This window comes from Lotus japonicus, chromosome 2 (assembly GCF_012489685.1).
Source record: "Lotus japonicus ecotype B-129 chromosome 2, LjGifu_v1.2".
Lineage (NCBI taxonomy): Eukaryota > Viridiplantae > Streptophyta > Magnoliopsida > Fabales > Fabaceae > Lotus > Lotus japonicus.
The window spans coordinates 7,700,759-7,714,033 of NC_080042.1; the positions used below are offsets into that span (position 1 = coordinate 7,700,759).

The following is a 13,275-nucleotide window of genomic DNA, read 5'->3' on the forward strand; positions in this document are numbered from 1 at the left end:
AACCTTGGAACATAAAAGGGGTAGGTGCTCTTTTGTTGTGTTTAACTTTTCTAGGTTAGGTTGGGGAAGATGAAAGGTTGGCAGGGAAAATTAAGGCTTTTCTGAATCTTGAGAATTAGGGTTTTAAGAAATTATAATTAAGGAATTTTTTCTAATTTTTTTATAATAACTGTTATTTAATTACTAATTACATGAAAATTAAAGTTCAATTAATATTCAAAATGTCACACAAGCTTTAAAATGACACATAAGATCGACCATGACACTTGGCAAAGTTGTCGGAGTATGCTCTCCAAAATTGAGCTATTTCGTAAATATTAAGGACGTTTTTACAACTTTACTCTAGCTACGGGCTAAAATCAAAACTCACCTCTATATATATATATATATATAGTTAACCCAAAAGTCTAAATAAAATTTGGCTATTGGCTGAAGGCATCAAATTAAAGGAAAGGACTTCCGGAAAGGATAAAATAACGAACACATTAACAGTCATGTGATGTAGCAGTTACTCTCCCGCTTTGGAACTACGTATTGTTTCAGTTTTTTTAACGGTTAACACTTCTTTCTCATTCTTTCCCAACCATTTAACGTTTCTGCCAGTGGCCACCATAAAAAATATACACCAAACGCATTCTTGGAATCATTCATGGTTTTCAATTTTGTAGCATGCAAGTAAAAGGTAAAACAACAACCACGTAAAATAGAAAAGGATGAAAGTGCTAAGTTTACATTGTAATCACCAATTTTATATTTGTATGTTTCACAAGAGTAATTGGTTATGCAATGTTCCATGTTAATTGGCCTTCATTGATTATTGGGAAGATGGTGACTAGAATAGCATACCAAACCATCTATCTATCACTTATTGAATCAGTTGTTATGCATTATATACTTACCAGATGGTACTTATGTTGCCTTTAATTTTAGGAGACAGGTTCATGAAAATACATATGCATAGTTTACTGGGCGTTTCTGAGATCATTGTGAATTCATGGCTAATTACTTTAGAAAGTCTAGAACTACTCTTTTTTTTTTTGGTTATCGCAAGTTTCCCTTGCGAGCATATTTAAGATGTTTTTAACATTCAAATCCAAAGCACTAATGTTCATTGTCAAGACTGGTGCTTTATACAGATATTATGACAATATATACAACTTAAAGGAATACAAAAAAATAGTTTGTCTGTATGGACGTTGATTCTTATTCAGTTTGTTCCAGAAGTAAACACTAGTAAGAATCAAATTGGCAAATGAGGCAAGGATCAAATTGTAAAGCTTGTTTTCAATGCCCACTTTTATTAGATTTTAAAGCTGTCCTATTATGTTTTATTGGTTTTCTATTTGTAATGTCTGATGTAACACAAATCTCTTACTTTCCTTTTAAGGAGAAAGGGTGGTAGCAGAGAAAGAGGAGAATTAGTAAACTAAATGAGCTTTTACTTGCTGCAATCATTCATGGCTATTTTGAAAAATGGGAAATGTAAAGAAATTATTTGGAAATATATCAGGGATTCGGAATGGAAGTGATTAGTTTCAAAATATTAAGGTGATTGTGAAGTTCTGCCTAAATTGTCAAGGTGGCAGTCTTGTTTCACTATATGTAACTAATTTCTAGAACTCCTCCTATGCACAAAATGCAAATCTATATGATATTTTTTGCAGGCCATCTGAATGATATAAAAGAAGAAGTGAAACAAGACTGCCACATGGTAACTTTGTACATTTATTTCTGTCTATTTTTACTTGTAACTATTGAATGGGTTGTAGGTTGTCATATAAAAAAGATCAAACAAAATGAGTGCTTCAAAAGTTGGCAGATGTGGAAGAAGAACAAGACCAATGGTTGATAAGAGTTCGACATTTGATTTGGCTGATACAACATGGATCAGTAAGATTCCAGAGTGTCCAGTATATCACCCATCAGAACAGGAGTTTGAGCATCCTTTAGTTTATCTACAGAAGATTGCTCCTGAGGCTTCAAAATATGGTATGTGATATCACTGTTTATAAGGTGTCTTTCATGTAAACATCACTGTTTATAAGGTGTCTTTAGGAGCTTCATCTGTCATTCAAAAGTTTCAACCAAGAATTTCCCCCATGTATCAGATTGATGTAATATTTAGTAGTTTTGACAAATATGTTGGCATTTTCTGCCATATGATCCACATTTTATACCTACTTAATTATTTAGGAATCATAGGTTTCATCAACTACTACTCTTATTTAACAACATGGCTCAGAGTTCAATTTGATTACAAGGTTCAATTTCTGTTCACCCTCGAGATCAAATTGAGTTACAAATACATCAAACAAGAAGGAAGGTAAGGGAAGAATTGAAGAAATAAACCTCACTCCCAAAAAACCCAATTTGTTTGTGCTCCTTAGCATGCTGAGGATGCTACTTTATCCTTTCCTTTGAATCCCTCTCTCGAAGTGCTAAACTCACAAATTAAAATGATTTAAACCAGAATAATGTATTCTAATAGCAGAAACTAAAGCACAATAGCACAAAGCTTCTGTGTTTTCTTTTATGCTTATTGTTTCATCCTCATATTTCAGGTATATGCAAAATTGTTTCACCAATTGCTGCCTCTAACCCAGCTGCTTTTGTCTTAACCAAAGAAGAAAAGGACTTCAAGTTTGAAACAAATGTACAGCCTCTTAGGCTTTCTAAATGGAATGCTAAGGATATAATAACGTTTCCTATGAGAGGAAGGTAATGTAATGTTATGTTTTCAAGGTCTTATACCACATGAATCATGATGGAAGATAAATTAATTGTTACATGTTTTTAATTGCACCAGAAAATATACATATCATGAATTTGAGGCTCTGGCAAACAAGGTCTTTTTACGCAGATTTCGCAGTTCGGAATGTTGTTCTTCTTCATATGTGGAAAATGAGTTCTGGCATGACATGGTTCATGGAGACAGAGGAACAGTTGAATATGGAGTCAACGTTGAGGGCAGTGCCTTTTCAAGTGATCCCAATGACAGGCTTGGAACAAGCAAATGGAATTTGAAGGTCTTGTTTTCACACTCAATGCATGCTCCAAAATCTTTAGTTCTTGTGTTTTCTACTTGAATTTAATCTATAAATATTTACTTGTATTACCATTCTTCTTTGTGTGTTTGTTGTTTAATTCATATGTTTCATTTTATTTCATTGATTGCAGAATTTCTCACGGCTACAAGAGTGCCCTTTGCGTTTAGTTGACAGGGAAATTCCAGTAAGAAAGCAATTTTTGAAACCTAATCTGAATAAAAAAGTTATAATTTCTTTTTTTCTAATTCACTGATGAAATTTTAGGGAATCACTGATCCTATGCTTTATATTGGGATGTTGTTCAGTATGTTTGCATGGCATGTAGAAGACCACTATCTGTACAGGTATATCTCTCTGAAAACTCTGCCTCTCTCTTTCTTAGACCATTCTTTAAAATCACCTAGCATGTCTAGATCAGTTTATTTTTTCTCATAATAAATTCTAGCACTCAGAAGCTTCTTCCTAGAATTTATTTTGACTTCAGAATCAGTTGTAGAAGGATTTCTAAACACGCTATTAAACTCAGATCGTAATGTATGTTGCTGTCTTTTTTGTAGCATAAATTATAATCACTCAGGAGCAAATAAAACTTGGTATGGTGTGCCTGGCTATGCAGCCTCTCAATTTGAAAAGATTGTCTTAAACCATGTGTATTGCAAAAAGATCTTAACAAAACATGGAGAGGATGGAGTTTTCCACTTTCTTGCACATAAAACAACCATGTTCCCTCCAAATGTATTGTTACAACATGATGTGACAGTTTACAAGGCTGTGCAGAAGCCAGGAGAGTTTGTCATCACCTTTCCTAGAGCATATCATGCTGGATTTAGTCATGGTAATTAATTATCTCTCTCTGTAAATGTGTCAATGTGAATTCAGTTTGATACATTCAGACTAATTTGGGGTGGGGTGGGTAGCTCACATGGTTGAGCTAAGGGTAATTGCAGGTGAAGGGCCAGAGTTCGAACCCTGAGGAAGGATAATTTGTAATAATTTACTAACAACTAACATTTTCCTATAAAAAAAAAAAAAATCAGACTCATTTCTCTTTCATCCCATTTCCACTCATTTTTATTCCTATTTCTCATTTTCTTTTTCTATCACATCACTCCTTTATATCTCTCTACTGGATGTAGGGTGGAATTGGGGTGTTAAGATATTATTTTACATGTGAATTTGTTTCTTCATATACAGAAGCATAAATTTTAGAGATGGACATTGATTATTTATTTTCTTTCTTTTTTGTTGATTATAGGTTTCAACTGTGGAGAAGCTGTTAACTTTGCTATTGCTGATTGGTTTCCACTTGGGGCTGCAGCTAGCAAACGTTATGCACATCTAAGAATGCTACCTATAATTCCATATGAGGAACTTCTCTGTAAAGAGGCAATGGTGGTTTACAAGTACTCAAGAGCTAGAGGTTCAAAGAACAAACCTGAAGACATAGCATCTTATGGTGCTATTGTACACTCCTTCTTGCAGCTTATGCAATTTTATAAGTCATCCCTTTTAAGACTGAGAAGTTCAAGAAAGTTGTCAAGCTCTTCATATACATCTGGTACTCTGATATGCAGTCTTTGTCATAAGGATTGTTATGTAGCTTACTTGGAGTGCAAGTATTGCTATTCTCATCCAATTTGCCTTTACCATGGTAAGAGACATGGTTATTGAATTTATAGGAGAATTTGGGTATAACAGAAACTATATCTCCACTAAGATTAGGAAATATGGGTGTGTTTGGGTAAACAACTTAATTAAGCACTTGGGAGAATAAGCATTTATTGCATAAGCCCTTATTCAAGAGTTAATTTTGGAGCTGAAATCTTTTTATATGTAAGCATAATCTCCTTTTACATAACCTAATCTGAATAGCTTATGAAAATAAGCTCAAAACAGCTTATAGGTAGGTCATAAGATATTTACATAAGCTATGTCAAACACTTGCATAAGCGTGTGCGCTATAAGAGAAGCTCAAATAAGCTCTTCCAAATGGGGCATATATCCAATATAGTATCCTAATTAAATATCAAATATATTTCTTAATATCAGTAGAAATATAGTTTCTCTTATACCCAGATTCTCCTATAGAATTCAATTTGAGAATCACTTTTTCAATTTCTTCAGTTATTGATAGGTAAACTTGCTTTTAAGTCACAAAGTAGATTTCAGGTTTCATAATTTTCTGAGTCATATAAGTTTCATTTTGTTACTATTCAGATACTGCATCACAGACTTGCTTATGTGGGAGAAAATATACAATTTTTAAGATGAATGAAATGTTGGCATTGGAAGATGCTGTCAGAAGTTTTAAACATGAGAAAGAATGCACGGACACATTATCTCTATCAAGCATATTCTCCTGTAAAAGAAATGAATCCATCAAAGACCTCAAGGTATGAGATAACATAAAAGTGAAATTGGTGGTGTCATTTTGATAGTTTGGTGAGGGCAATGACACTTTAGAATCCTAGTGATAGTAATTTTGATGGTTTGGTGAGACCATGAGAGCAATCCATCAAATACTTCATTAGAATAATAGTATTTCTTTGCTTGCATCACAACCCTTATCGCATTAGTTTATCTTCAAGTTGATTATTTTACCTGACATAGTTTTACCCTTGAAATTGAAATTACAAGCAAAATAGTCCTTTGGATGAAGAAAAGATTACCAGAGGAAGTGCTAATTCTCAAGGGGCAGCATCTAAACTGAAAAGAAAGGTACCGGACAAAAGCGTCAAGAACAATGTTAAAGAATAAAGTGACAATAATGAAGCATTACAGGAACAATGCATCTGCATCAATGATGAGGACCAAAAGACCAAGAATAATTTATAACTTGAGAAAAAGGGAACCAAAGTTGATCATATGAGTTCCTGCAGTATCTTTTGGTGGCATCTAAGAAATTAAAAGATACAGAATAGCCAATATTCAGATTGAGGCAGATTTCTGCTCCTCATTCATTTTAAATGTAAGCTATATATTTTGGAGTTGTATACTGTAGATTAACTTTAGCTTTTACTTTCTTTTCATGGAGTTTTATTATTATAACTTGTTAGGGGAATAAACAGTATGTTTAAACGTTCATCCCATTATTCAGAAATATAATGTACTGTACATGGATTGTAACAATTATTATATCTTGTCTCCTTTAACCAATGCTTTTAGCATATATGATATATGTTTTATCAAAGTTAATACTTTCTGCAGTTATTTGCCTTGAATGAAGTGGTTGTAAATTTAAGTATTGATTGCAGCAGGACTACAAATTTCTTACTTTCACATCAAATATCATGCATGGAGCAGATATCCATGATGCTTGGTAGAAAGGTCCATTTCTCAGGTTGTCTATCCCAAATCCTATAGTCATTTTCAGCTGCACACTACATTTTAAATTTTTAATGACCAAAAGTAAAATTGTTTTCTTCATAAAAGTTATGGAAGAAATGAAACAAGTGTTTCTGATTAAGGGGGAATACATTGCCGAACAAGACATGAGAAATTAGGATGTGTTTCACTACCAGATGAAGTAATATGAAGAAATGACAATGATTGATATGTACGGACCCAGTTTTGTGGCTACTAGTGACATAGCAAACAAACTAAACTATAATGTTCAAGATTCTGAATTCTAAAACTTTGGTTCAAGATTCTTACAAAGCTATAGCGCGCTAGCGTAGTGCTCACAAGTGGATCTTTGTAAGCAGTGTTTGTTGGATCTTGGTTGTAGTTCTTACCTTGGTAGGATAATTATTTTCAAATAACTAATATAACAAAGCTATAGCGCGCTAGCGTAGTGCTCTAAAAGATCACCACTATTGGCTCTCAACTATTTTTTGCGGTCTGTGATTTACAACTTTGGGAACAATTGTGAAAGATTCCCAACAACCATTTCTTTCATTTTCATTTTATTGAGTTTACTTTTGTTCATAGAGGGGCGATGGGCGATAGTGCTGCAGCAGATTCCCTGGCTAATCTCGTTTCGTTTCGTTTGATTCTGATGTATTGACCTATGAGCTTGTTTTTTCTTGATTAATGGAATTTAGTTTTTAAAAAAAATGGTTTTATGCCAACTACAACAGGCTAATGCCTTAAATTTCATAATGAGTAACATCACAAAGTTCTACTATATTTGTCATGCTTAAGCATTTTCTTTTGTTGTGCAGCCTAGAAGATTTGATCTTGTTGGCACCAACCTCCAGACCAAATCACATTCTTTAACTTAACGGCTCTACTGATGTTGCTGAGGCTGGTGCTTTTTTCAGCATGTAATCTGTTTTTCTTATTACTGATTACTGAAGCTGAAAGGGGTGATGGGGGCATCCTCTACACGTTAGGCATGGAAAGGGTTGAGCCTTTGTATGATAAAAGGGCATATAGATGACCAACTAATCAATCAACATGAGAAGTATGTTATCCGTGATATAAGTCACAATCCCAAGGACTCTTCTCTCCTTTTTCCCCAATACTTCTTCTGTTTATCTCCAGTATTGGTTTGGACAAAACTAGTCATCCAATCCCAGTTGTTCCAGCTGCTCATTTCATGCTAATAGTACATATCACAAAGTATGCAAAGACATAACCCCTCCGAAAAGAGATTCAAAACAGAAACTGGACGATCTAATTATGAAAGACAGCTCTCTCCCAGAATGCCTAGTGTGGGGTGACAGATCACAGTGCTGAACATGCTCCAGTGATTAATGAGCAACCATGGAAACCAACTCATAGTTTCTTGAAGTGTACCAAGGCCTAGTCATTTCAACTCCCATGAAATGTGATTCCAGATCAGAAATGTCATCTTAGCTATTGAGAGACCGAGAAATGGGCAATCTCACTGTCCACAAAATGATAATCTGAAAAATAGAAGTCCATTTGATCTTTGTTCTTAGCAGAAAAATGCATATCCTCATAGCCTTAGTGAAGCCTCAATTTTCGGCATTCTGGCATTGTTTTCCTTTTTTATACATGTTGGAGAGACATATCAGGGCTGCTCTACATATAAATCAGAACTTCCAAATTCTAATATAAGAAAGAGCATCAAGGTCACTGACATATTGATCTTCCCCTTTCTTTACATTGCCATCAAAAAATTCTGTATAGAGGGCACCAACCTCAGACTTGCCGGAATTCAGAATTTGACTTGTATAATCTGCTTCACCGCCCAATGTTGCCATCTTCAGCCGGGAGAGCCATCACCTTCACTACAAGCAATTCAGAAAATGACAATCCCTCCACAAATGTAACAAAATCTATAATAAAAATAGGCTTAAATACTTTGGAAGTCCTTGAAATTGTCTCCCGTATGAAAATAAGTCCTTGAAATTTTTTTTTCCGATTCCGAATCCCTGAAATTATTTTTTTAATCAGAATAGGTCCCTACTCGTGTTTCCAGCCTATGTGGCTTAATTTTTGCTAAGTCAATTATTCCACGTGGCTTTTATATTTTTTTTAAAAATACACATGGATTAAAAAAAATAACATTAAACATTTAAAAAAAAAATTTTAATGTAATTAACCCTAAATCCCTAAATCTAATTAAACTTAAATGTTTAATTTTATTTTTTTTAAATGTTTAATTTTATTTTTTTTAATCCATGTGTATTTAAAAAAAATATAAAAGCCACGTGGAATAATTGACTCAACAAAAATTAAGCCACATAGGCTGGAAACACGAGTAGGAACCTATTCTGATTAAAAAAAAAAATGTAGGGATTGGGAATCGGAATTTTTTTTTTCAGGGACTTATTTTCGTACGGGAGACAATTTCAGGGACCTATAGAGTATTTAAGCCTATTAAATATCAAAATTTAAAACTTCAATTCCAGCTTCAGATGATGTAATGTATTTGCCATGCATTCTCCCAGTTTAACCACATATATCAAATTCAAGATCAAGAAAGCAGAAAATAAAGTTTCTCAACAATACATTATAATAGGATAAAGGAATCATCAGAGCAACAACTTCAGAATATCGTGGTTGTTGGACTGCTTGTCAGCCTTGATGCTGCTTAATAAGCTTACTGAACGTCTTAAACCCTTGAGAAACATAATCACCAATTGCTTTCCAGTGCCCAACCCTTGTTGAGTAACCACGCCCTGATTTAGTGATTTAGGGTTCCTATTGTTTGGGATAAACAAGGTCAATAATTAGGTGTGAATCGTAGTGAGCTCAGGGAAAATGAGGTATTAAATTGGAACTTTAGGTCACAGAGAAAGGTGGCCTGAAAGCCATGAACATCAAAAAGGGATTCAATCGCAATTTATGTATTTTTTAATAGAAGTTATTTTGTAAAGAGGGAGTTGCTGAGTGCTCTGCTCTCCCATAATGCTAAAACTTGTTCCAACTTCCTACTACGAAAGGACTGAACTTATAATTTCACCATTACAAAAACAGTTAATATTAGCACCTAACAGCACAATAAAGCTCATAAACCACAAGCCTTTTGATTCAAAGGTAAAGGATGGTGTTACAGAAGATATGCTATTATTATTTAATAGAAGAGAGTGATGTGATATTTTGAGTTAAAACTAAATGATCCCCAAGAAAAAAGGATTGTACAAAATAATTTCAAGCAATGAGTACACTACAGGACATTGTAATTATTAGAAATTGGGAGACCTATACTCCACCACAAAAGCTAGCTCAAGAGTTGAGGTTTGCACTACCCTTATAAAGACTATCTATGTTGTATCTCTAGCCAATGTAGGACTTCCAACCGTAATCTCACAAGCTACTTTCCTTTTGGCAACTTGAAAAGGCCCTTAAACAATCACCCAAGATGGTATAGTACAAGATATTGTACTCGAGCATATTAAGTAACTAGAAATAATGACTAAGAAGTAAGAAAATTGGAAGTTAAATGCATCAGAATTGGAGAGAATGATCCAACATATTATGCTTTTGACATAAAAAAATGGCAAATTGGACAAAGAAAAGCCTAGTGAAAAGCCCAAAATCTAGATAAACATGAATCATGGCAATTCAAGTACAGATCTTGAGTGCAAGATTGTAAGAGATTACACAGAATATTTCCTATAATCGGGCAAAGATAACTTACAGCAGGGTCCATTCCAGTTGAGGATTCATAATTACTACTACATGCTTCAGTAATTATTTACACTTCTATTATATGACTGGTTGAGTCACTGATTGCTATATCAGATATTGCAGAAAGCAAATCATAATGTCATGGAATTGGACCATATTGACACTATTAACAGTAAAATGTAATCTAACACTGGAAAAGAATATTGAAGAAAATTCAAACTCAAAGCACAAAGAGTAAAAGCAAAACAAGACCAATTAATCAAAGTACAACCATAGGCACATAGACATACACAAATACTATACTATTCATCTAAATGTTAGTTTTGAAAGAAAGCTTTATCTAAATATGATGGCACAGCCACAAATAACTAAAATTCAGCAAAGGGAATTGGATCTATTGAAGGAAGAGATATTCTGGTCTGGGCGGCTGAATTTTCATTGTCACTACATTATCAACAGGAAATGATTTAAAAAATATTACCCCAGCCAAAAAAGAGGTAAGACAAAACCTCACTTTCCATTTTCCAAAAACCAACCTCCCCCAGGGATTCACCAGCACAAAAAGAAATACCACAAGATTTAGAAAGGTAAATTAGAGTTTAAAGTGTGAAGCGACTGAAAAGCATCACCGTAAGTCCATCCCAAACCATTTTCCTTCTCTACTCCGTGATGGTTTCATTCATTATTTGTAACCAAAACATTAAAAGGCCAGAAGGTGCAAGTTGGCCATATACTAAGTAAAGCCTGAACTGAACAAGTAGTCAAGTACACACAGCTTAAAGATGAATAAAAAATAATTGCATGCCAGATTTACAAAAAAAAAAAAAGAGGGAATTAAAATGCTTACAAATACCTACTTAACAGATAAGGCCTACTGAACTACACAAATTTTTAAATGATTCAGTCTCTCTAGTCTAGACAATTATAACACGTGCATGCAAGTTATCAATCATGTCTTATTTATCTGAGTTGAAGGTTCTGAATTCTGAAGGGTATTTCATCCACAAGAATCATACAGAACAGAACTTTCCAGCTTAGGTTCTCACTGTTCAATTAAAATATACAATAAGCGCAATAACACAAATCATAGCTCTGCTGCAGCCTAAATAGGTTGAGATGAAATTAATCCAAATTAAACAGGGTTAATCACATGATAAAGAATATAAAAGAAGACATGACCCCCTTTTTGCATAGGTTGTTGCTATGTAACTAAACAATGAAATAGACTATTGCTACAAAGGTATCTATTATTCATTCACGTAGTACAGTTCAATCAATGTCTGAAATCCACCCTAAAACTTAAAGCTTCAATTGGAATTTGGATAGAATATCATGTTAAACATCAACAAACTGCAAACTTCTCAAGCAACACATACAGTGCCATTATTATATTATCTAGGGGTGATAAAAGAATAGGAAAAAGCATTAAGGATTCACAAGATGCATACTTGTAAATCTGTTGCTTCAACAGAATCAATGTCCCAATAAGCTTGGGTCCCCCATATATTCTGCAACTTGTTCAAGTTTGACTTTGAGCAGCTCATGGGTGTCAGCATCCCTAACAATGGCAATTTCTCTGTCCAAATCCTTCTCAACCAGACTCCCAAAGGCTCCCTTGTGTTTACCAGACAACACTAGAACTGGTCCCCCACGTCGCGGGATAACTGTCTCGAGAAGATCTTGAGACACTCCTTGAATGATCTCCCTGCTGTCATCCAAAGATAGATCACAAGTAGCAGGCCCAACTACATCCAAAATCTCTCCTTTCTTTAAATACAACCTCCCCCCTTTTAAATCTCGGCTGACAACCCTAACCCGAATATGACTTGTAAGCCAAGAAGCCTGCTTCTTCCCCTGCTCTTCCCTGCCGCGATCCCCTCTCATATCCTCAACTCCATCCCTTCCACGTTTACTCTTAGCCCCTTTGTCCTCATTGCGACGCCGAATCTTCAAGTCCTTCAATTTTCTCAAGCACCTCTCTTCTTCCACAGAACCCAATTCAGCAACATCACCCATCTTGACCTTCACTTGCTCCCCGCTCTCTACGAGTTTCAGCACAAGAAAATCATCCCCAATTCTCGACACGACACTGCCCTTCAACCCCGCATCTCTTCCCCCAACAATTCTCACAACCTTCTCCTTCTCCTTCTCTTTCTTTTCCTTGCCATTCTCTGCTGCTCCACCCTCCTTCTTCTGGTGACGGGAAACCGGTGCATCACCGACGAATCCCAATCCTTCCTTTCCAGCCCGTCGTTTGTACTCCACCACCTTAACATCCTCCTTAGGGTTCTTCCCAATCCCCATCCCTTCCGACCAGCCGTAACCAGCGAGCAGCGCGGCGCCGAAGCCCTCGACAGGGATATCCTTGAACTCGTCAAACCCCTGGTCATCCGGCAGCTTCTCCAGATCATCCTTAAGCTTCTGCAGCATCATCGCTTCAGGCTGAAAACGGCGCCGCGGAGCAGCGGCATCATCATCATGGGCGTTGTCTTCGGTCTGCTTGGCGTCGCGGCGGAGGTTGAGGCCGTAGGAGATGTCGGAATCGGGTTCCGCGGCGGCGGCGGTGTCAGGTTCGAAGGCGAGGGAGTGTTGGTGCTGGGGTTCGGTGAGGGGGAGGAGGAGGTTGTTCATCTTGGGTTTCTTGAGGGGACGCCATTGGTTTTGGATTGGGGGAATTAGGGTTTTGGGTTGGGAAAGAGGTGGGGGTTTGGAAGGGTCGAATTCGGTGATTAAATGTTTGGTGGCGCCGGCGCCGTCGTCGTCGCCGCCGTGATCGGGCTTGTTGGTGTGCTTGGAGGATTTGGAGGAAGGGAGGGAGAATGAGAGTTTCATGGTTAGAGAGGGACTACAAGGGAAAGAAAGAGCAGAGCGTCTTGGTTTTCAACTAGTGTGTTGGGTCCCCCATCTGGGAAAAATTTATTATGGACCACTTTTGGGTGGTGCAAAGTTGCATCACCTTCTTTTGACCCACAATAGCAAGTTTTTTTAAAAAAAATCAAAAATATATTTTCTTAATCTTTAATTAATTATTAGGTAATTTCACAAAATCAGAAACAACCCCAAACCATAATCTCTCCTCTCTCCTCTTCATCTTCTACCTCCCAAATTCAGAATCAGATCTGGACCCATTGGCACCTAGAGTAAGATCCAAAACTAACGCACCCCATCAATTTTTTCTTTGAAT

General features: G+C 36.0%; 2 protein-coding genes across 5 annotated transcripts; one reads left to right on the plus strand and one right to left on the minus strand.

Moving 5' to 3' along the window:
- Positions 1-1,304: 1,304 nt before the first annotated feature.
- LOC130737501 (lysine-specific demethylase JMJ13-like) lies at positions 1,305-6,396 on the plus strand. The gene is made up of 9 exons (XM_057589289.1): positions 1,305-1,989; positions 2,562-2,718; positions 2,807-3,026; positions 3,178-3,231; positions 3,312-3,391; positions 3,605-3,882; positions 4,303-4,698; positions 5,265-5,440; positions 5,685-6,396. The coding sequence occupies exons 1-9, from the start codon at positions 1,797-1,799 to the stop codon at positions 5,802-5,804; spliced, it is 1,674 nt and encodes a 557-aa protein (XP_057445272.1). The 5' UTR covers positions 1,305-1,796; the 3' UTR covers positions 5,805-6,396.
- Positions 6,397-7,106: 710 nt separating this feature from the next.
- Positions 7,107-12,981, minus strand: LOC130737502 (protein MOS2). Of its 4 annotated transcripts, XR_009018765.1 has the most exons (3): positions 11,540-12,981; positions 8,970-9,161; positions 7,107-8,245 (listed from the first exon to the last, which is right to left on the minus strand). XR_009018765.1 is itself a non-coding variant. In XM_057589292.1 (2 exons), exon 1 carries the CDS (start codon positions 12,921-12,923, stop codon positions 11,565-11,567), a length of 1,359 nt encoding a protein of 452 aa, XP_057445275.1. In that variant the 5' UTR covers positions 12,924-12,981; the 3' UTR covers positions 7,107-8,240; positions 11,540-11,564. The 4 variants fall into 4 exon arrangements, 3 of the variants coding, with proteins under 3 accessions (XP_057445275.1, XP_057445273.1, XP_057445274.1); XM_057589292.1 differs by lacking the exon at positions 8,970-9,161 and having other exon boundaries at positions 7,107-8,240; XM_057589290.1 differs by lacking the exon at positions 8,970-9,161.
- Positions 12,982-13,275: the final 294 nt, after the last annotated feature.

What these genes read in the sequence shown, in the direction of transcription:
- LOC130737501 (XM_057589289.1), top strand. Translation starts at nt 1,797, where the DNA reads ATGAGTGCTTCAAAAGTTGGCAGATGTGGAAGAAGAACAAGACCAATG. An exon ending in ACGTTTCCTATGAGAGGAAG is followed by an intron (nt 2,719 to 2,806) that starts GTAATGTAATGT and finishes TAATTGCACCAG; the next exon opens with AAAATATACATATCATGAAT. An exon ending in TAGTTGACAGGGAAATTCCA is followed by an intron (nt 3,232 to 3,311) that starts GTAAGAAAGCAA and finishes ATGAAATTTTAG; the next exon opens with GGAATCACTGATCCTATGCT.
- LOC130737502 (XM_057589292.1), bottom strand. Translation starts at nt 12,923, where the DNA reads ATGAAACTCTCATTCTCCCTCCCTTCCTCCAAATCCTCCAAGCACACC.